Here is a 22,482-nt window from a genome sequence, read left to right as displayed (position 1 = left end):
AAAACTTTGCCATTCGGTGGCGCCTTCTCTTTTGCTTCCTTTTGGCTCTTGTTGTTGCTGCTGTTGTTGTTGATAATGATGATGCTGGCACAAAATTTATTACTTGGGAAATTACATTATGAAAAATGCATAAAGTGCTGGCCATACGAGTAGAGGCAGACAAGGGGAAAGGGGAGAATAGAAATGAGCTCTTACAATGAGCTACCAAAGAAAATGTAGAGATAGAGTGAGACAGATTCTTGGCTTTCATATGTTTAAATTAGTTGCATCTAGTAGAAATTTCATTAAAATTAGTTGCACAAGGGAAAATAAAGGTGCAGTAAACCGAAATAAAGCAGCTTTGAAATTTTTGTGTATATATTTTAATATTAAATCGTGTCAGAGATAAAAAAGTGAGGTAGAGAGAGAGAGAGAGAGAAATATTTGTTAAAAAGGTTTTAAAGGCTTAAAAATATATGGGAGTGCATAGTTATCATAATATATAAAACATTATTCATATTGGTGGGCGGTGTAGATAGATTATAGAGTTTAATTGAAATAAATTTTAAAAATTATCATCCTGATTCTAATATACGAATAAATTTTCAAAATGTTAAGAAATACAAGAATCGATAAGTCTAAAAAATAAACTAATTTTCTTTTTAACTATCATGGCAATGATTTTTGTTTCTCCCGTCTGTTTAATAAATGTTAATCTTTTGTTTATTTCATTTGTTGTTTTTTTTTTTTTATTATTTTGTAACCATTTAATATATTGTGTGATTTAATAAACGTATTTTATTTTTGAAGTTGCGGCATTTTCTATATCTTATTCTCTATATAAAAACCTTACATATTTATCGCAAAATCCATTAAAAAGTTTTGCCCAAAAAAAAAAAAACTTTTACAACTGCATTTAAAAAAAAAAAAAAACAAAACAAAACCTTGAGCTGCTTTTAATGAAATTTGTTGCTGTCGCTTTTTTGCGGCAACGCGGCTGGTGGCTGGCTGCCTGGTTGTTTCCCTCCCCCACTGTCTCCCCGTCTGCCCCGCCTATTCCTCTCCGTTCGATGTTCGTTGTAATGAGCCTAAGGCGTCAATGGCTTTTGTTGCTTTGCCATTTGCCATATGTTGCATGACAGTGACAGTGACAGCAACAGCAACAGCAACAACAACACAATCAATGCATTTGCCACAGGGCAACAGCGAAAAAGTGTAACATGCTTTTAGGAGGGATAGCCGATGCCAACAAAGTTGTTGATGGGTTTGTTCGATGTCGATGACGATGATGTTGATGATGATGATGACAAAAGCACGCTAAAGGTTTCCATTTAGACCTCAACTGATACGAGGTCAGCAAGTTTTAAAGACTATTAAACCGACCAAAAACAAAAAAACCAAAAAAAAAACTAGAAGGAACATGTAAAAGTGCAGTAAGAAAATAATGAGTCTCGTTGCCACATGAATGTCCTTGAGTATGAGAAACTTTTACTTTTACTGTCATTTTCTCTTCGTCTTTGTCTTTTCTATTTTCGCACACAATTTGACAGCAGACGCGACGATATTACGTATACGCCATGCGGCACAAGTAGCAGCAGCAGCAACTGGTGCAACAGCGATTACGTGTGTGTGTGTCTTACCAAGTGTGTGCGTGTGTGTGTGAGTATGTGTTTTCTCTTCAAGGTCGTTGGGTAAAACTTTTTAACAGCCGACGCCTTTAATTTTGCTTAACAATTTCCAAAACTTTTTAATTTGGCGTATTTCAATACGCAATTTGCATTTTTTTTCTTTCGTTTGCCTGCAGCTTGTATAAATAGTTGTAAGTTGTAAATTGCACGTGCAAGTATTACAGATGGGGTTCAAGGTTGTTGCCAACAATTTGCAATATGTTTTAAAATTGAGTTTCCGATTACCAGATGAAAAGCTAATTAAATTTAAACTATCAGTTACGCTAGTTATAGTTGGTAGACATGAAAAGTTTGAACGAAAGTTTCTTGTCAACACCTTGACTTCTTCTTTAGGTGATTGAGACTGAGATTTTACTCAAAACTATTTTTAAATTATAGAGACGAATTCTTTTGCTTATTTTTCACAGCATCTGTTTCATTCAGATTCAAAGATTTTATTTATGCAAAATAAATAATTTAAATATTTTTTTTAACTTTTTAATCTTCACTAAGTCTACTGCTTGCTTTTTGTATTTGAATAAATGAAATATAATTTTCCTAGTATTAAATTATACTTACAATTAGTAAATTTTGTTTTCTTTGTATAAGAAACTACTTTCATTTTCATTTAGTATTCTGTTGATTTTGCAGTCTTAATGACTTGTCTATTCTGCTCTATGAATTTAAAAATATAAAATTCATACAAATTCTATTGACAAAGTTTATAAATATGTATTTTATATACATAGATGCCAAATTCCTACACTTTTCCCACAAACCATCCCTCTGATTGCTCTCTTCAAGTGAATCTAATAAGCTTTGATGCTTTGTTGAATACTTTTATTTTATGGGGGGGATACTTGTTATTGCTTTTGTGTCGACAAAACGCAAAAAGTTTTGCACATTTCGATGTCATTGTGTTGAAATCGAATGACTTTTTGGTTTTGTTTTAGCTTCACTTCATTCCACGTGCTCATCTCTGGACCCTCATCGTCAGTGGTAACAGTAATAACAATAGAAACAACAACAACAACAACTCAAGCAACAACTATGCAACGTTTTGCATATTAATGCAGAGCAAACTCATCTAAAAACACACAGAAGCTCAACTCAAGCCAACTAACTAACTCCCATTTCCAGACCACCCCAGCCTAGTTTAGCCCAGCTGAGGGAAGTTACCATTCCCAGGGTTTTGGGGCTTCAGCTTCAATTCCACCTTCAGCTCCATAGATCCACATTCATGAGCCTTTTGACGTTGAGTTGAGATATTGTAAAATATGCAAAGAAAGCAAAGAGAAAATCTTTGGCGCGTACCCAAGGTATTATGCAATTTCCTCAACATATATACTTATATATAAATATATCTATATACCCACATACATACATACATATATATATATATGTATACACTATATCTGACAGGTGCATTAACGAAGTTTCAGATGAAACGAAGGGCCGACGCCACGTTGATAAAAAATGATGTGAGTTGGAAAGCAATTTGCTTGATTATGTAGAACAGTCAATGAAGGGGAGCAATATGATGGGCGGACAAGGCGGACTCACCAGGAAGTAAGACTAAAATGGGCGTGGCAGGGTAGGTAGAAGATAGGGCATAAATCGCTGACGCTTGACGCCAAAGCAGATTTGTCGCATAAGTCATGTCAAATTACTGCTGGAAGAGACAGCAGACAGTAGACAAAAGATAGCAGACATCAGACAGAAGACATATCACAGACAGCAGCAAATTGGAAAAAAAAAGAGTATCAGGTAAAACTCTCCAATGAAAATATGAAAAATTACATTCAATTAAAGGTGAAAGATTCAAAGGTGAATACTGCGTTGACACTTTTCTATTTGAACTTTGGCATAGGGCAATTGATTGTTTAAAAATAAAATCCAGTTGATGGGTAGGTAGGTCGGTAGGTAGGTAACCAGTTGAAACGGTAATGTATTCTAAGTGACATCTTCTAATCAGCAGAAAAATCAGAAAACTCAATTCAAGTCAGATGAAGCGGCAAAAGAACAGATAGAGATGCGTGTGCAAAGCAAAAGTTTTCATGTTCATACTGCCAGAAAGTAAGAGTAACGATGTACAGTCAGGGATGGATACTTAATAAATAATTTAACTCATTTAACACTAGAAAAGTAAAAGTAATCTCAGTGAAACACAAAGCAGAATTGTTTAAAACATTGACTGGTTAAATACTCAATGCGACCATCTTTTCTAGATTATTATACGGAAAATATATTACAATTAAATATTGTTATTTATGACTGTCCATGGACGTGATTTTAATCACAAAACCTCCTCAATAGATCAATGCCAATATAGGACAAAAAAAGGAGTTAATTATCAAAATGATATAATACTCGATTATTTTGTTTAAAGAAATAATTCACAACTTAATTATGTTATCGAATTGCTTTGAGTACTTACTCAATTAATTCATCAAAGCTGTAATTGCTTAATGGTATATGAATGTGTCTATTATGCGTTCCATTATAAATTATTTAAAAGTTCGCATTGACATTTCCTTGTGCTTGTATAATTAAGTCACTTATGTATATAGACTTAAGAAATTTGGTAAATATCACACTTTGTGATACACATTAATACGACACTAATACGTCTATTTATTTCACTCGTATAATAAATTTAGAAATCTTTTAAATTACCTACAAAAATATAAACAATTGTATCAAATTTTAAAAAATTATTTGACATCGATTTAATTAATTTTACATGTATAATTTAAGGCATTGCATTAAATTAGTCGGATATATACTTGATTCAATAAATGATCGATATCTGTGCATTATTCTATTAACAAATAAAAGATATTGCTAAAATATTTTCATCTAACCATCTCATGCATGATAGTACATTAAAATGCTAGGCGATAATGATTTTGCTTCATATAATACTGGCTAGAGGCATGATGCCATTAAAAAATACATTTTCAGGAACCCATATACAAAATATGTTTGACTTATAAGTGGCTTTTAAATTAAATCACAACTAAACATGGTATCGCTATTACGATTCTGGAGCAAAGTCTGCTGATGATAGAACTTAGTGGTAATCTTCTTCTTAAAGATTGATTGAGTCGGCTTAAATGCAAGTTTTGACTTAGATTTCAAACCGGTCTTAAGATTAAATCACTGAAGATAACTGAAAACAAAGAGTTACTAATTAAGATCTAGTACTATTCATAAAATCATTTTTTTTTAAACCAAAACTACTAGCTAAACATAACCCATTTAATTGAATCTTGATTTTTAAACCTTAGCAAACTTTTACATACATATTAGCGTCGCTTAAATTGCAGTTTCCCTTAGACACACAATTTTCTTCAACTAAATGTTGATGTATTTAATGTAATATTTCAGGGTTCCAAATTAAATTTCCTTCACTTCACATAATAATGTTTTTCGAGGAGACAGAGATTTGTATGTTCATTTCGTTGATTTGGTTGGGCATCCCTGGTCTTTTTGGGATGTTTAGTGATGCTTGAAACGAAACCATTGACATTGTAAATGCTTTTGGCCCAAGTGTCGTGCCATTTAAATGAGCTTGTCAAGTTGGATTTTTGCACATTAATCACAGGGCAGAAGGAGAGTGAGAGTGAGCTGGGAGAGTAAAGCGGAAGGAGGGTAGGAGTCAAGCCGGGCAGCAAGAGCTGCGGTTAATGGCGGTAGAATGAGGCGTGGTCCAATGTGCCCAGCTATTAGCACAATGCTGAGAGAACTAAACAAATTACTTTGCCGACCTAATGACAGATAGAAACAATTTTTCGGTTGCTCCTTCATTTCGCCCCCGCTAGCTTTTGACTGTTCGCTCTTCTGTCTCGGTCATCATCATCATCAGCAGCAGCAGCAGCGGCAGCGGGAAAAGCAAAAGCGAAAAAGGAAAAGAAATGAAATGGAATGAAAATGACTTACCTATCATACTCCCGGTTATCCTCATCACATCGATTGTCCTGCAGCTCACGCCAACTCTTGCCATGCCGACAGGTGGTGACCAGGACCATATCGCGTCCATTATGCAAATGGAAAAGTGAGTTGCGGGTTTCCGATCCAATGCCATGCACATAACTGCAAATGGAAAAATTGTGAAAAAGTCAGTGGGTGAAAGAGAGAACAATTTTAAAAGTTATTTAAAGTTAAAGTGTTGTGATTTGCAAGTATACATATACATATATATATATATATCTGATATACAAGTTTAATTGTTGACCTACAATTGAGAATTGAGAATTTCACTTTAAAGTTTGTAGTCCCTCCGCCACTTCTTCTTCCCATTTCCACTTTTGATGCTTTATACAAATTGATTGAATTGAATGAAATTGAATGAAATTTGATCAGCACTAGAAATGCTTACACAAACACAATTGTTGTGAGGCAGTTAGATTAAACAGTTCAGATTGCTTCAATCGCATAAACAGCGGCGTCAAAATCAATTGCAATAAACCAGATGAGCAGATAAAATGGCGAGAACAAAGACGAAGAACGGTGGAGATGGTATCACTGTGGATGCTGAGGCATACAGCACGGATATGGCATAAGGGATGCGATGTGGATACGACATAGAGCAGAAGATGTTCGAAATCTGCGTTGGCCGCAAGCAAAAGCAATTGAAACAAAAGACGTACATACATCCACACACACACACACACAAACACATATACACTTAGATTGGGGCAGTAAACGTTTTCAAGTGTATGGCTAAACAAAAATGGCAGCAGCAGCACCACCAACTACAACAGCAAGAAAAACAAAGATTTGCCCCATCAGCAGTCAAGCAGAAAAAGAAAAAAAGTGTATTACAAACTAGAAAACCGACTAGGAGTTACCTTGCCTAGCAATAGATATGTATAGATGTAGAAAGGATATGACTTTTCCCGATGGAAAGGGCAGACATCACTTTGACAAGGTCTTGACTTGACTTCTGACAATCTTCTCTTTCTCTGTCTATTTCACTTTCTATAACCTAAGCTAAAGAGCTTAGCCAACAGTTAATCACAGTTGTTAGTTAATCTTTATAAAAAGTATATATATATATTCTCATCCTAAATTCAGGTATCTATGTGACAGGTAGTGCAGCATAAAAAAACTGACATAATTATATAAAAACTATTCCTAGATATTTTTTCTACAGACCATAAATGACTTACTTTGTCTGGTTTTTCTTAGTTTGATGACTTTAATATACCCCAAGGGTGTATAGGGTATGAAAAAGAAAGAGGAGGACCAAATCTAGCATTATGTACGTCTATATGTATCTGTGTGTGCAATTTCCTTCTGCTTGGCTTGCATTTGAGCAAATTTCATACACAATGAAGTACAGTGAGCCAGCACAACCACCAGAACGAGCACATAGATTGGGCAACGCTGATTTCCGTTGCCCGAAACACTGACCACAACGGAAAAGGACTCTTCCTACATGTATACATAGATGTTTATATATATATACATATACATATATAGCCTGTAGTTCACCAGTTCAACAGTTCGAGTTTTCGTTCAGCTTTAAGAGGCTAAGCCATAAGTTATTTGATTTAATCAGCGTGTCGTTGCCTGTTCTCCTTTATGCGCTTATACATTTTGCCGAATTTTTTTGAGGTTAGGAATGAAATGGGAATTGAAATAAAACAAAAAAGAAAAAAAACAGAACTGTGGTTTTAGGCATTTAAGCTTCCATATATGAATAGGCATTAACAAACAAAGTAAAGCGGGTCAGAAAAATGAAATGGGCAAATCTAAGCATATGTGGGTCAATCTTTGCCCAATCAGACCCCTAAGGCTATAAGGACGAAGATTTGAAATCACCTTTTGTTTAGCTAAACGTTTAGCTATGCATTTATTATTTTTGGAATTTCAATTAATTTACCAGATACACCAATAATAATTGCAACAAATGATTTGCCCAGAAATATCATAATTAAAAATGATTTTTATTTTGATTTAATTTTGAAAATCGAATTTAAAAGCAATTTACATACCGAATAGGACTAACAAAAATGTATAACGCAAATTGTATTTATCAATTTATTTGCATAACAAAACTGATTGAATATGACAGGCGAGTAGGACAACACACACACACACACACAAAAACAAATATTCAGACAGACTGACAAACAGACAGAGAGAGAGAGACAGACAGGTAGTCCACCAAATGGAACCAATTTAATGGGGAAGCAAACATTTTATTAGGCATTTGGGATTTGCAGATTCGCGCGTGTAAATTAATTTGAGAACGAGACAGACACACAAAAAGTGTGGAAGAGAGTGAAATGGAACGAGTGTAACATTAATATAAATTAAATGCCCGGGAAAAGAACCCAAAAGCTGCAGAGTCATAAAGAGAGACAGACACAAAGTGGGAGCAGGAGGAGAAATGCTTTTAGTGGCACATTGGGCTGCTTTGCTAACGTAATTTATGCCTTCAAATGGGTCAATTAAATATTGATTGAAGGCAACTACATGCCGTTCATTCAAAAAACAAAAAAAAAAGAGGAACAAAACATTGTGTTTCATAGTATTGGGGCAGACTAAAGCATACCTTTTAGTAGCAATTATAGTTTATAGAATATTTGTTTATTTGTATTAATATTTTATTAGCTTTTAAAAACGGAAGTGTTCATACGATTCGTCTCTAGTTATCATCATAGACTTTAGTGATATCGGTGAATCTTAAAAAGTAACTCTTTCCCTTTTTTAAAATATATTAAAACTTATAACAATCAAAGTTCACTTAGGATTTGGGAAACCTCAAACCTTGTAATTTTCGACAATCTATATAGATAAATAAAATATATATTATTTTATTCCCTTTAAAATGCGATGATCAACCTCTTTGTTTTCTTGGCACTAAATTTCAATGTTAGTACACTGTCTAAAGCTTTCATCAAATGATTATAAATCATTAATCCTAATCATCTTAAACAATTAATTTATTTTGGATTACTTTTCATGCTGGGCATACCCATATGAATACATGGTATGTGGAAAAAAGGAAACTAAGAGCTGTCATCGTCCCATTGTGTTTTAGTCCAAAAAACAAAAAAAAAAGAATTCCAATGACTATAAAGTGCAATAACCCTGGCGAGGAGGGAGCACATTGAACCACGGAATGGAGCTGGTTGACCACTAATCCAAACATAATCTAAAATAATTGAGTATGACCAGGGCATCGAAAGGTTTCCTCTGGGTGGTGGTTGTGTGGTTGGGTTGCCCGTAGGGATAGAAGAGGCAGAAGGCATAATTTATGCGCGCATTAAATAAGCTTAGACTGTGGTTTTCCTCTTTCTCTCACTTTCCCACACACACACACATACACATAAAGAGAATGTGAGAGAGAGACACACGCACTCTTTCTCTATGCCATTGTCTGGGCTTACATGGTGTTGATGTCTTTTTAGTCTGATTTCGTTCTATGATGCTTATGACATAAGTATACATATATAGCGCGAGCAATGGTTGTGGTGTTGCTGGTGGTGGTCCATTCTTTCTCTTTCTCTTTAAGGATATTCGCCTGAAGTTATGCAGCAATTGCTGGAGCAGCTTATCTATGCTACCGCTCTGCTACTGCTGTTGCAACTTCAAAAAGCTTTTGTGAAACACATGACACTAGCCATGGACATAAAGCTGAAACGTGGCGTATGCGCAATATCTCCGGCAATGTGAAGAGTTTTTCTATTATACATATATAGATCTGAATGTGTATGCCAGTCTATGTGTGTGTGTGAGTGTTTTTGTGTTTGTGGAGCATAAAGCAAAAATTGTGTCGTTGTCGTCATCCTCGTCCGTTTCTGCAACCAGAAGCGCCCCCTGGCATTAAATCAGTGCAAACAACAACAATAACAAAACCAAGACGAGACGGACATAGAATAAGAGAGAGAGAGAAAAAGAATGAGATGGAGTTTGGGTACAGGCTAACAGGTAGTAAAATGCATTTTTTACTTTGACATAATATACAAGTAATGTGTATATATATATTCTTTTCTTAAGTGCTGCACCAGCAGCAGCAGCATCAGCAATAACAACAAAATGGTCTATAAAAATGGCCAACAAAATATTGCACACATATTATGACAGAAGTTAGAGAGATAGAGAAAGATAAACCAGGTCAACTTTTTGACTTGCTGATTAAATATAAGAATTATAATATTATAATTGGACAAAGCCTTTTGATAACAAGGCCGTAGATAGAATATTCGGGACCAGGACCGATTGAAGGTCCTTTTAATTCATGAAAATATATTTATATCTTAATGGAGATATTTCAAAAGATTATAAAGACATCGCTCATTTCGACAGCATTTAATCTACAGTAAACATCCTTTAAGCAGTAACACAATTATGTTTATTTATTTTGATAGATACCAATTTCATATCTAAAGGCTAAAAATACTTTTGCCTAATAGTTTGTTTTGCCGACATTGATGAAATCAGATACAGTTGAAAAATGCAATTCAAATTGTTTGCAATGCCTTCTCCCATTTGCCTCAAGTCGGAGAAGTCGGAGAAAGTCAAAATGCCAAGATGCATCCTTTGTCGATGGCTTGACCAATGGTCAGAGTTTATTGCAGTGCTTGCCATATAATCCGCATAGCCAGCTATCGTTCTCGTTCTGGCAAAACGAGCATCGATCCGTATCAATCAGGGGCATGTTGCCTGCCAATGTTGTCAAAGTTATTGCAGCTAATGCCTGACTCCCTCTTGTTGCTTGTTTGTATGGTGTGTGTGTGTGTGTGTGTGTGTATCCTGCTTAAGCTACCGAAATGCGATGTTATCAACGTTTTAGATACAAGTTACAGGAGATAGGGAGGGGATGCAAACACATACAGACATATACCGTGAATGTGGCCTCGAGCCCTATGCTCGGTCTCGACTTACAGGCAAATTTCAGCTCATACAATTTGCAGTTAGCTCTCTCGCCTCATGCTTGACTAACTGCCTCCTAACTGGGTTGCCTTCTAGATGCCAATCCTTCGTATATATTCTCCTACTCTGCAAGTCATATATGTATGTGTTTCACTCACTTTCTGTGTATGTGTGTAAGTTCATTGTTGTTGTGGTTTGTTGGGTTTTATTGTGTTTATATTTGGCTTAAGGCATCAATTTGCTTGTTTGTGTGTGTGTACATATTGAACGCGACGTGAACGAGTCGTATGAATGCCAATGTTCCTACATATCGTTATCAGCAAGCCAGGCTAGGCCAGAATAATACAAATATGAACACACACACACACACACACACACACACACCCTGACAGATCTATATAGAGTAAAAGCTAGCAACAATGCTCATCGATTACATAATCCATTTACACAAATGGCATTTTAAATACATTATTGACAAAGCGTAGCGCACTTCAGTGCAACGTTGCGTATGCTTAATATCCTCATACCCGATATTAGCAATGCGTTTCACAGAAAAGCGAGAGAGCACCCAGGAAAATTTGCCCCGTAGCCTTGCTGTTACCCCACCCCCTTCACTTAACATTCAGAGAGTACATGTGTATGTGTATATGTGTGTGTGTGTGTGCGTTCATGTGTAGGAATTGAGTTTGCATTGTGTTCTATTTAACAGCTGTTTAATTAGTGTGGCCCAATGCAATTATTAAAACTTGATAAGTTTTAAGTTACCATAGAAATGTAACGATTTACCGACTATATGCTTATAAATTACTGTATTACTGACTGATTTATGGAAATTTTTAGTTATTTACTTGTCAAATTATGGCTATATGTAGCAATTAAACTATAAACACCCATATGGGCGTGGCTAAAAACAGAATTAATCTTGCTTTTGTATAGGAAAATCAAAAAAGTAGTACGACACCTTGTAAACTTGCAATAAATGCGTTCACAAGGTTTTAATACTGATTTATGTCTTGCGATGAAAGCTTTAGACTTGATAAAGAGTCATAAATCTAAGTAATGAATAAATTAGGATAAATAACAAATTGTTAAAAATGTAAAAAAGCTTTTTCTGAAAATAATAAATTTTTTGAATATTCAAAACGATTTTTCTGAGAAGTCTTTTGCTTTAAAATGTTAACTCTTAGGTATAAATGAACATATAATTCTTGATCTCACCATTGGAAAATAAATCAATCATTGCGAGTGGAAATCATTTTCACAAAGTAAAATTTAGCAGTTGTTAATATAGAAAGAGTTTGGGAAGAAAAGAATTGTATTTGTTACTGTTCGAGACGTTCCATATCGAATTTCTATAATCTCTAAAAGATGTCAAACATATTTCTACATATGTATATATAGAGTGAAATAGAACAGACATTAACATTTTAACGTCACTAATAAATATACTATTTTCGGCCAATAGAGAGAGAAAGTAGACTAAAGTTTAAGCGAAAGAATCAGTCAAAAATATTAAATGTTTTTATAAAACATTTTTGTTTTTAAAAATTCCAATGTTCGAAGTGTTAAAATATGGAAGTAAATTATGTAGGATTCAATTTCTTGTGTATTTTATTTATAAATATGATAACTTTGGTTAAACTCTCTATCACATTTTTTAAAACCCAATCGAATAATAAATATGTAAATATAAAAGCTTAAACTATTTATTTAAATTCTGCATGCTGATGACATGAAGAACCTTCTCCCCATATCAAGTGGCTTCACCTGCTGCATTTTGAATTGTATAACAAACAAACAAAATCAGCATTCGAGTTGAGGGCATAACAAAATGCTGAACAAATAGCCAATGCCCATCATCATCATCATCACCATAATCATTATAGCCATCATCAATTGGAGTAGTAAAGTGCTTACACGCCACAAAGTCATTTACCCAGAAAATAGTACACACTTCACTCAACAGATGGCGCTGCGAATACAACGAATTTGCAATTGCCGATGAGCGGTCAATAAATTAAAAGTTTGCAAACCAAAAAAATATATGAAGAAAGATGATGAAAAAACCGCCTCATTAATAAATATTAGCTCATAATTGTGGATTGGGCAATATATTATAGATTACAACATATGGTTTTTCGGTGCCTGGCAAATAATATTTAACGAAAACTTAACAATATTTAAAAGATATTTAAAATATGCACGCCATGGCAAAAAGAAAATTGTTAAACAGACACGGAACTAACAATAAAAAAAACAGTAGCAGCCGCAACAGGAAAATGGGGAAATGTAGACGAAACCGCAGTGCAAGAAAAGAAAAAACCAGCCAAAAACTAATGGAACTAATTGCTTGACGAAAGGCGGCCAGCCAGCCAGCTAGCTACCTAGATGATCATAATGATGTTACCAATGATAATGATGATATCTTGGGATATTGGCATGCAAAAACCCATTGTTTTAAAACTGAAAGTGAAAGAAATGCCAATGCCAAGCTTAAAAAGCTACAACTCGCAACTCCAACATCATGTTGCGCTTTTCAATTAATTGGAGCAGCGATTGAAGTATATAAAAGCAAGTGTTTGGCGCGCAGGCGCCGGCAGTTGAAATTCATTGGCATACAAGGCCAAAACACACCAAAAACTGAAAAAAAACGTAAAGAAATTTAAGAAAATCGGGAAAAAAGAAGGCGAAGAAAAAACAAGTTTATCATTGTGAACACACAAATTTACACTTGTGCTTGCAAATATGAGGAAACATTGCGTAAGTAGTAAATTAACATATTGAGGAAATTCAAATTGTGACATGTGATCTGGATCCATAATTATATAGATAAAGTGGTTTGGCGTGCTGCTGATTATAAAGCTCCTGATCATGATCAATGCCAAGGAACAACAGGCAGAGGAACATAGGTAAGAAAGAGTAATCAAATCTTTTAGCGATTGAAAGTTAAAAACTTTGTCTGTTGTGCAATTGGATTAACTAGAGAGGAAAGCAAAACCAACCCTTTCTACTTTCTTTTTTTAGTGTGTGCAAATTTGAATTTATTCTCAACTATTTTAGGACATAAAAAATAATTCGTTTTGGCATTCTAAACGTATTTTTGTTTCTTTAACTAGAAAGCATCTCAAGCAGTTTGTGATACTCTTATGACTGATTTGGCTTTTTATTTTATTGAAAACTTGAACTTTAAACTTCCACTTCATTATTGCCATAAAGAGAATATCCGACCTTGAGCCAAACGGAGGAAAACGTTTAATATCATTCAAAAAGATCGCCAAAACAACCAACCAAGCTGAAAATCTTTATGGGAACTTTAACAGATAGATAGATGTTTGAAAAGCGTCAACTTTAGCTCAAGGATGCTATACAAAATAGTTGAACTAGATTTAGAGACAATCAGGCCTTTGAAATTTTAAAAATAAAAACTAAAATCCTCAAATCTAAGCTAACACATAGATTGACAATAAAAAGATTATAACAGTAACTTTAACTCTGTATGGTTACGGATTCAGGAAAAGGACAACTAGATTTAAATTTCGACAATTGTTTTAATTATACTTCGCTTGAAAACTACACAAATTCGACTATTTATGCGTAACTAAATCGCGTAAACTATTGAAAGCAAACTTCTACCAATACTTTCCATTTTTCATTTCCTTGCAGAATTCAACGACGCTTTATGTGGGAACAGATGAACAACTCATTAATGGGCGGATTTATGGGACGAATGTTTAACAATGCCCGTGCCATGCTTGGCGAGCGTTTTATGCCAAGTACAGTGGGCTATGCGAAAACTATGCTTGATTTTATGCCCACGGAAACAACACGAGTGAAATATGTTATTAGAAATCCGCATACGAATAAGCCTATGAAAGTTATCAAGATGAGATCACCTAAAAAAGTGGTCAAATTGCGTATGATTTCTAAGCCAGCGGCAACAGAGTCAATTCCATTGACGTATGAGCAACGTATACGCCAATTGGAAAAGGAACAGGAAATGATTGTTGAGGGTAAATTGCCAGCGACTAGCGATGAGGCAATTATGGATAAATATTTTAAGAAAAAGGGTAAGTCTGGTACCAATAATGACATTGTCACTGGCAAGATAATGGAATATCAGACTTGGAAACCTGTTTATAAGCCTGGTGAAAAGCCAACATCATTTGTCACAGTCCGCCCTCAAGCATTGTCGTATTTGCATACGGATATCTCGAGCAACGATCATGAATTGTTGCCCAAGCCAGAGAAATTAATGGGGCATCATGAGTATGTGAAAGAAGATGATGATGAAGATGTGCTAGACGGGGATCAGGTTGAGAATGAATTGGCCAAACAAATGGGCCACCGTTATGAGGTAACCGAACACACGGGTGAAGAAAGTGGTGAAATACATTCGGTTTCATCAATGGAAAGTGGTTTTATACCCATGGATGGCTATCGCAGCACTCACACGGTAACTACATCGAATTCTCCGACAAGTTCTCGCTCGACTTCAAGAAGTAGAGGTCGACAATCGACAGGCACCACCAGCACCACCACAACAGAGGCGCCCAATTATCCGCCAGCGTTTTTGAAAAAATATCGCGAAAGAGAAGCTGCAGCAAATAAATCAAATAAAAAATCACCACACAAATATAGCAAAGAGGTGGTCATTGAAGAAGAATTGGTAAGTACCCAACAGACGCCCAGCTTTGCCATGAGTAGCCTGCGAGCTCGACTCCAGGACCAGCAGCGGCGACAAAAGCAACAGCAGAAGGAACAGCTCGAGGAAGAGGAACTGGAGGCAGCTCTAATGGATGCCATGCAGGGTGAGAAATGGCCAACGGAAGTACAACATAGTAGTTATCAATTGGCCAGCCCCATTGGACCAAGTGCTGTGGCATTTGAGCAATCATTTGGTGGCAAGACATCAGCATCAACGATCAAATCCGAATATAAGAGACCACAACGTGGAAGTATTCGACAAAGGGGTACCGTGAAATTTAGTGATAAGCCCAATTATGATGATCTTTCATAGAGAAATCGTATAAAACAAAACACACATTTATTGATAACAATTTTAGTTGATTTTGCCACATACAACAAATGCATACAAATTCTCCTCCCGACTAATAACCAAAGAGCCAAGCCTTTTCATTTAAGATCTAGTTAAGTTTAAGCATAACTAAGTTGTAAAACAAAAACTTTTACATTAAATTTGTTAAAAAACGATTTCCCGCTTTATTTTTTTCACCTAATTGATGGCATGCCAAAGTCAACGCCCTTGCGAACACGCAAGGAACGCAACATTGCGAGACCAAACAACAAACAAACAATCAGCAAATAAGTTTTGCTTTTTTAAAATTTGTAATTTTTTCCATGTTTAAATTGTTTTAATTAATACCCAAGCATTGCAGTTTCTCAACGGTTTTGCCATTCATTTGACAACTAATTTGAGGAAAAACTTTTTACATTTTGCGGTTAGCCTTGAAGATGACCCCGCGCAATGCAATGGGAGAACCAAGGAGGACAAAGGGGGTAACAAACGCGACAGGAGTCGATAGGGGGAATGAGGTGGGCCGGGAATGGAGACATGGACAAGCTAAAGTACTAAACTACAAAGTAGGTTAAACCTGCTATAAATTCCAACAGCAGGCAGAACAAAAGCCATAAGACACTGTAAAGCTTCCTGTTGTTTACCCCTCCCTTACCCAGTTTCTTCCATCACCAAGAGAGAGAGAGAGAGAGATATATACATATATACACAGACAAAAGAAAAGCGCATTTTTCCACTTTGAGTGCGGTTTTTAATCAACTAAAGCAGCGGCGACAACAACTAAATTAAAAAAAAAAAAAACAAAAACAAAAACCAAAAAGAAAATGTGGGTAAACTGCCCACTAAAAGGCAAAACGAGAATAGGGTGAAAATAAAAGGGGCATGGCAAGAGGGAGGTATGTCAGAGAAAACGCGATAAACTTTTAAATGAAACGACATGTCGACTTAAGAGGTTCTCAGATTGGAATGTAGATAGCTCTTTGTCGGTGGGGACCAGAACTATGTGTGTGTGTGTGTGCATTGAGATAACGAACTTGTGGCAATCGAAACAATGTGGAAAATGAGACTGTGAAAATTACTCTAAACCAATCTCCCCTCTTCCCCACACACAGCCTCACACACACACAATACTATCCCCTTTTCATGGTCACAGCAATTCTCAATTTGTTTTCGTGGTAAGAAGGTATTTGTAGTCATTTTCACATTTGCATTTGTATGCGTACACCTTGAGCTGATTTAACCCATAATACAGTGAGAAAAACGGGTTTAATACCAATTCACAGAAGAAATTGAAGGGCTTATTTAGTATGTATATAGAATGTTCAACTTTATTGATAATTAATACCAATTCACAGAAGAAATTGAAGGGTTTATTTGGTATATAAAATGATCAACTTTATTGTATAATTTTGTGCATTCTGTAAGTAATTTTACATGGTGTTCTTTAGGCAATAAATATTTAAATAAATATAATGCGACTTTCAGGTTTTTATAATCCTTTTTCCATATCTTATGTCAATCAATCAGTTCATTAGCGTTGTTAAATCATTATATTGCATATTCATAAATCGAGAAATGTGCATCCTAACAACATTTTAACCTTATCATATAATGTAATTCCCATTTTTAACTATCGCAATCTTATCGAAATGCCTATTAAACATAACTTATTTAGAAAATCTTCTAAATTTTTAACATTTTTATGTAATACAAATAGACTGCTTAAAGTGCAATATTGTAGATAAGAGTTTTAGACATTTTTGAAAAGTAAAATTATAGCCTGAACACAAAAAAACCTCAAATCAAAGTTTTTTCAGTTGTAGATGCTAAATAAACTAAAATATCAATGTGTATTTTATTTCTTGTTTTTATTTTAAAAGCTGTCAACCTTTAATCATAATATTTCTCTTTAATGTTAATTTACTTTCTTATCTCCACTAAAAATGAATTTCAAAGATTTGTAAGACAATTTTCGTTGCTTTATGCAGGTTTTTTTTCTTTTCGTTTTTTGCATAGTTAAGTGGTTTCTCCTTTAGAAGAAAGTTTTCTAGCTGCCCTTTAAGCAATTTCATTTAAATATTTTATGTTTAGTTTCTTTGAAGCATAAAATACTGTTATCTCGAAAAGGTTAAAAAGAAAAGGCAAATCCAGGCCTACTGCAGACACTGGAAGCAAAAGTTTGTGTTGTTTTTTTTCAAGGACATTATTGAGCACGTGGTTTGCTTTTTGGTTAGCTTCCGTTTGATTTTTGGGTTTACTTTTCTTTTTTTTTCTGTTTTTTGGTGTGGGGATGCAAGTCAAGCCTGTTGTCGACCTGTACCTGTCCAAAAGCCCTCTGGCAGGAAATGTGTCCCCGTAGCAAACTCATGTTGCAAACGCCGTAGTCGACGTCGTTTTTCCCGCTGTCGAGTGCACCAAATACAAATTAGAATTTAAATGAACAATGCAACCAGAGCGGAAGTTTCTATGAGTGTGTGTGTGTGTGTGGTGGGTGAAATGGTGTGTGTGTGTGGGTGTGTGCACGTAGAGCGCATGGGACAAGAACAACAACTGTTGGCAATAATGTCATGCAGTTTGCCGCGTACTTTAGCTTCTGCTTTCACTCCTTTTTCACCTCCTTATTCTCCATTTCACTCTTTTTGCACTTCTTCAACTATTTCTTCTTCTTTTTCCAAAAAGAAAATAGGTGAGGAGAGGGGAGGAAACAGCACAAAAAAAAAACCAAAAGTTTCGAGATTTTTGCACTGTGTTAGTAGTAGTTTATAGTAAACTGGGTCGCCAAAACTCACAACTGCAAAATGTCAAAGGGATAATGGAATTACGCTACGAGAGAGTTCGACTAAAAACAAATTCTATACTTTAAATCTAGCGAATTCAAAGTTACCTCTTAGTTAAAATGGTAAAAAATGTTTAAACACTAAAAGGATACATTCTTATCTCGACTAAACGTGAATTTCAATAGATTTCTAAGGCAATTTTCATTGATTTTGATGACTTTATGCAAACTGGGTTAAAGCAGATGAAAGAAATGCCTCTATTTTGTTAATAAAATGTTTATAAACGCTCTCTACCCATTAGAGATTTCTAGATTTCAAAATTTTCAAAATATTAATAGGCATACACATGTTTATTTATGTATAATTAGCTATAATCTAATTAATACAGCTGGCACAAATCACAAAAATTGTGATAGTAGCTAAAACATCTTTATAAATACACTATATCTCAACAGTTTATTTATAGAAACTTATGATGTCTTTCATCTGGCCAACTAAATTATGTTGGGAAATGAATTATATATGTTGAAAGGTTTATTTAAAACTAAAAATTGCAGCTGTAGGTTTTAAAAAGTAAAAACAAAAACCATAGACCATATAAATAGATAATGCTTTATTAACAATTAATAAATATTATGTTATAGTTGCCTTAAATAAAGTTTTGAAAGAACTTGACAAACCGTAACTTCTCCTATAACTTTTATAGGGTATAATGTACAAAATATTAAAAAACAAAAACAAAACTATAGATATGTGAGTTCATTTAACTTAAAAAAATAAAAAAAATGCAAGTAAAATTTCAACATTAACCAGACGTTTATTCGATTGGTCGAGTAAGTAAAGACAAATTTACCCTTGTGTCCAATGGATATGAATGGGATGATGGCTTTTGCAAAATGAATACCCCAGAGCGAACTTAAAGCGAGTCAATTAAATATTTAAAGGGCCAGGTATAAATTGTTTTTGGTGCGCGGTTAACACACACACACAACTGGCCGACAGTTGTTGCCGCCTTCTGCTGGCCTGTCAAAGTGAAATTTATTAAAACGAAATGCTTTTAATTAAAAAAGAACCATCAACAAAGATGTATATACGATACATATACATACATACATACATATATCCACCTGTATATGAAGTCAAATGACAACTGAAAAAATGTGAAAACCGAATCGTGTTAAAAGTATATTAATTATGAAAACGATAAAACCGAGCCACAGTGAACCGAATTGAACCGGAATTCAGAGGACATTCCCTCAATTGAAGGCAATTTGAGTGCATTGAACTCGCAATCAAGCAAAGCGGGGAAAACATTTGTTCTGTGTTTGCTTAACAAAACATAACACAAAAAAAAAAAGAAAATTCTGATGATGATGATGAAAATGAAAACCATAATAATGAGGTAAGAGGGAATGGAAATGGGGCTGGGGACTGAGCGGAAACCGAGAAAGGGAGGTTGGTTGTGAGGCGAAAACCATCAGCGTTTAGCATCAGGTTTCAAAGTGCGAAATGTTCACTGCTCGCTAAAAAATTAAATATTCAAATATAGCCAGAGATGCAATGCATATAGAGAGAAGACTGAGAATGGAGGAGGCTTTACCAGGCGTTTAGCTAAAGCACTCGAACCAAAGAGGGACAACAGTTACACCACATCCACATACATATAAATTCAGGCATATGTGTTGGCGGGTACAGACGACAAAAATGTCAAATTTGAAATGAAATTTCGTATTGGGGATATAATTTTTGGCTTAAAAAAGTTAGCTTATCTTTCAAATAGGTGTATATTTTCATTCTACATTATAATTTCTAATCAAAACTGGCTTTTAGCCGGCTTGAAGTCAATAAATTTATAAGATTTTTAATCTAATATCTGAGCTGAAAAGACACATATAACAAGTCTAACTTCTGAAATGTATATAGCTAGGATTAGGCTAAAAATTATAGTCAAGGAAATAAATCATCTAATGAAATCTAAAATCTCAAACTTTTATATCAAGAATACAATAAAATTTGTTTGTTTTATTATTGAAGTTTATTTTAGTTTGAGTCTCATAATGATTATTAAAAGATTTTTCTTCAAGGACGATTAAAAAGTATTAAACAGCAAAAAAACAGAAAGTTTTTGAATTCTTTTACTTATTCAATTTAAAAATCATTCTGTTTATATTAAAAAGCTTAATAATTTTTAAGTTTTTTTTTCTAACAATTTGACGTTTGATTTTTCAATACACTCAGAGTGTATAAATTTATGAAAATCTTTCAGCTAAGCATTTGCTTTGCATTACTCTATTTATGACATGAGTAAACATTCCATCGCATAACACGGCCATAAATAGAATAATTCTAAGAATTTATGATTCATTTGTAAACATTTTCAAAAAAAACGAAGAAAGAACACATGCTCTCAGAAAAAAAAAACGATTTTTCTATTTGATTTTAGGCTGCCAGGTTTTTTTTGAGATTAATCTGATAACAAAATCGTCAAATTTGTCGGTGGGCAATCATTTGGTTGAGCTGAGACGCGTCTGCTGTTCGCAGAGTTTATGCCTGGGAAACTAGTGCAGTTAAAAGCCCAACGGGCCCTGTGCCCGACTGGGTCGGATCGGGGATGTATGCGAAGTTTATGAGCGTGTATGTAAAATGTGGGTGAGGAGGGTGTAAAAGCAAATGCCATGTTGTTATGGGTCGTTCCCCGTCACTCTCCCTTCTACCCGGTGTGTGTGTGTGTTGGTTGTTGAAGTGTAATCAGCGGCACGGCGGCAATTACTGCAGGCATACATACATATGTGCAAGTTAAGAGTTGAGTTGTCCTCCTTCTACATTCCCCATTCCCACCACATCATCTTCATCTTCTTCCTACTCATAAAAGTCAGCAACAACACAATTTGCTGCACTGAGCAGATTTAACACATTCAAATGCTACACAAAACAAAGAAAAAACTCTTTTTGGATCTTTCCTGTTGTGAATTGGGCATTGGGTTATGTGGAAGACTTTGATGCTAATGCTCTCCTAGGTCTAAACATTATTCTATAAGCATAGTTTTAATGAAAATTAAAAATGGGTGGAGTAAAATGTTGGCAAATATTAAATTTATTACGGCCACACTCAACTTTATCTGAGCCTATCATAAATGAAACCTTTTATTATAATTATTAGTCACATTAATTTATCAAATAACTTTAATGACTTTTAGTGACCACATACATTACTCAAATGAATCCAAAAGATTCTTTTCAAGCTGTGAAGGCCAATTAGAGGACATTCGTTATGGGACGTTTAAGAAAATCTTACTTAATTTAACCTTGAGTTTACTTGAATATCTTATGTCGACTCTAAAAATATTTAAACTAATTATAGAAAAGTACCAAGAGGGTTACTTTTATTAATCATTATTAATTTTAGAGATAGAGGTAAGGTTTAAAGAAAAAGTAGAAGAAGTTAAACACACAGAGGAAAGGTTAAAAAAAATGTAAAAGAAGTCAAAAAGGACAACAAGGGTTATGGGTTTTTATTTCAAGTAAAAGTTATCCTTTAAATACAGAAAAAATTAGTAAAAACTACTTTTCAATACTATATAAAAATTCGTATAAAATCAAAGGCTATATTTAGCAGGTTTTTCTGATTTTTTTGATTTTATTCACGCCATTTTCATAATTTTTCGTTTTTCCAAATGGCAAATTCATTATAGAATATCTCTTTCCTGGAAAGTCAACTACGCGAAACGAATTAGAATTTTAAACGTTTTAATGAATAAATTTTGTTTAAAAAATCTTGTCTTGATTTAAATATAAAGTTATTGGCATATTTAGCAATTTCATCTTATTAACAGTTGTTGGCTCTTCTTTTTTGTTAAACTTTTCTTTGGAGTCTCAACTTACCACTTTCTTTTCTTCGTTCTTTCAATTATTTACCTGCTCTTTATACATTGATTTTAATAGGTTTTCTGCAAAACGATTGACTGCTAATATCGATAACGAAAGACAAACATGAAGGAGGCAAAGTTTTTGTCGTTGGCATGAAAAGCTATTCAATTTTTATTAAATAACTTCATGCATGCCAAATATTTGGGAAAAGTCGTTTCGTTTAAGCATCGGGTTGCCTAACCCACTTTCTCCTCCATTTGCCTCCTCC

General features: G+C 34.6%; 2 protein-coding genes across 2 annotated transcripts in view; one reads left to right on the top strand and one right to left on the bottom strand.

Moving 5' to 3' along the window:
* The window catches only part of LOC6640835 (exostosin-1), a 74,924-nt gene that overhangs the window by 35,325 nt on the left and 17,117 nt on the right, over window positions 1–22,482 (bottom strand). The window contains exon 2 of the mRNA XM_023174980.2: window positions 5,589–5,741. Within this exon, the coding sequence (XP_023030748.1) occupies window positions 5,589–5,741 (153 nt within the window). The remainder of the gene's footprint in view (window positions 1–5,588; window positions 5,742–22,482) is intronic.
* LOC6640759 lies at window positions 13,281–15,552 on the top strand. The gene is made up of 3 exons (XM_002063718.3): window positions 13,281–13,295; window positions 13,365–13,444; window positions 14,199–15,552. Exons 1-3 carry the CDS (start codon window positions 13,281–13,283, stop codon window positions 15,550–15,552), a joined length of 1,449 nt encoding a protein of 482 aa, XP_002063754.3.

This window comes from Drosophila willistoni, assembly GCF_018902025.1.
Source record: "Drosophila willistoni isolate 14030-0811.24 chromosome 2L unlocalized genomic scaffold, UCI_dwil_1.1 Seg168, whole genome shotgun sequence".
In the NCBI taxonomy this organism is placed as follows: domain Eukaryota; kingdom Metazoa; phylum Arthropoda; class Insecta; order Diptera; family Drosophilidae; genus Drosophila; species Drosophila willistoni.
Note: the sequence above shows the minus strand (reverse complement) of the source record. Positions and strands in the feature narration are given on the sequence as shown.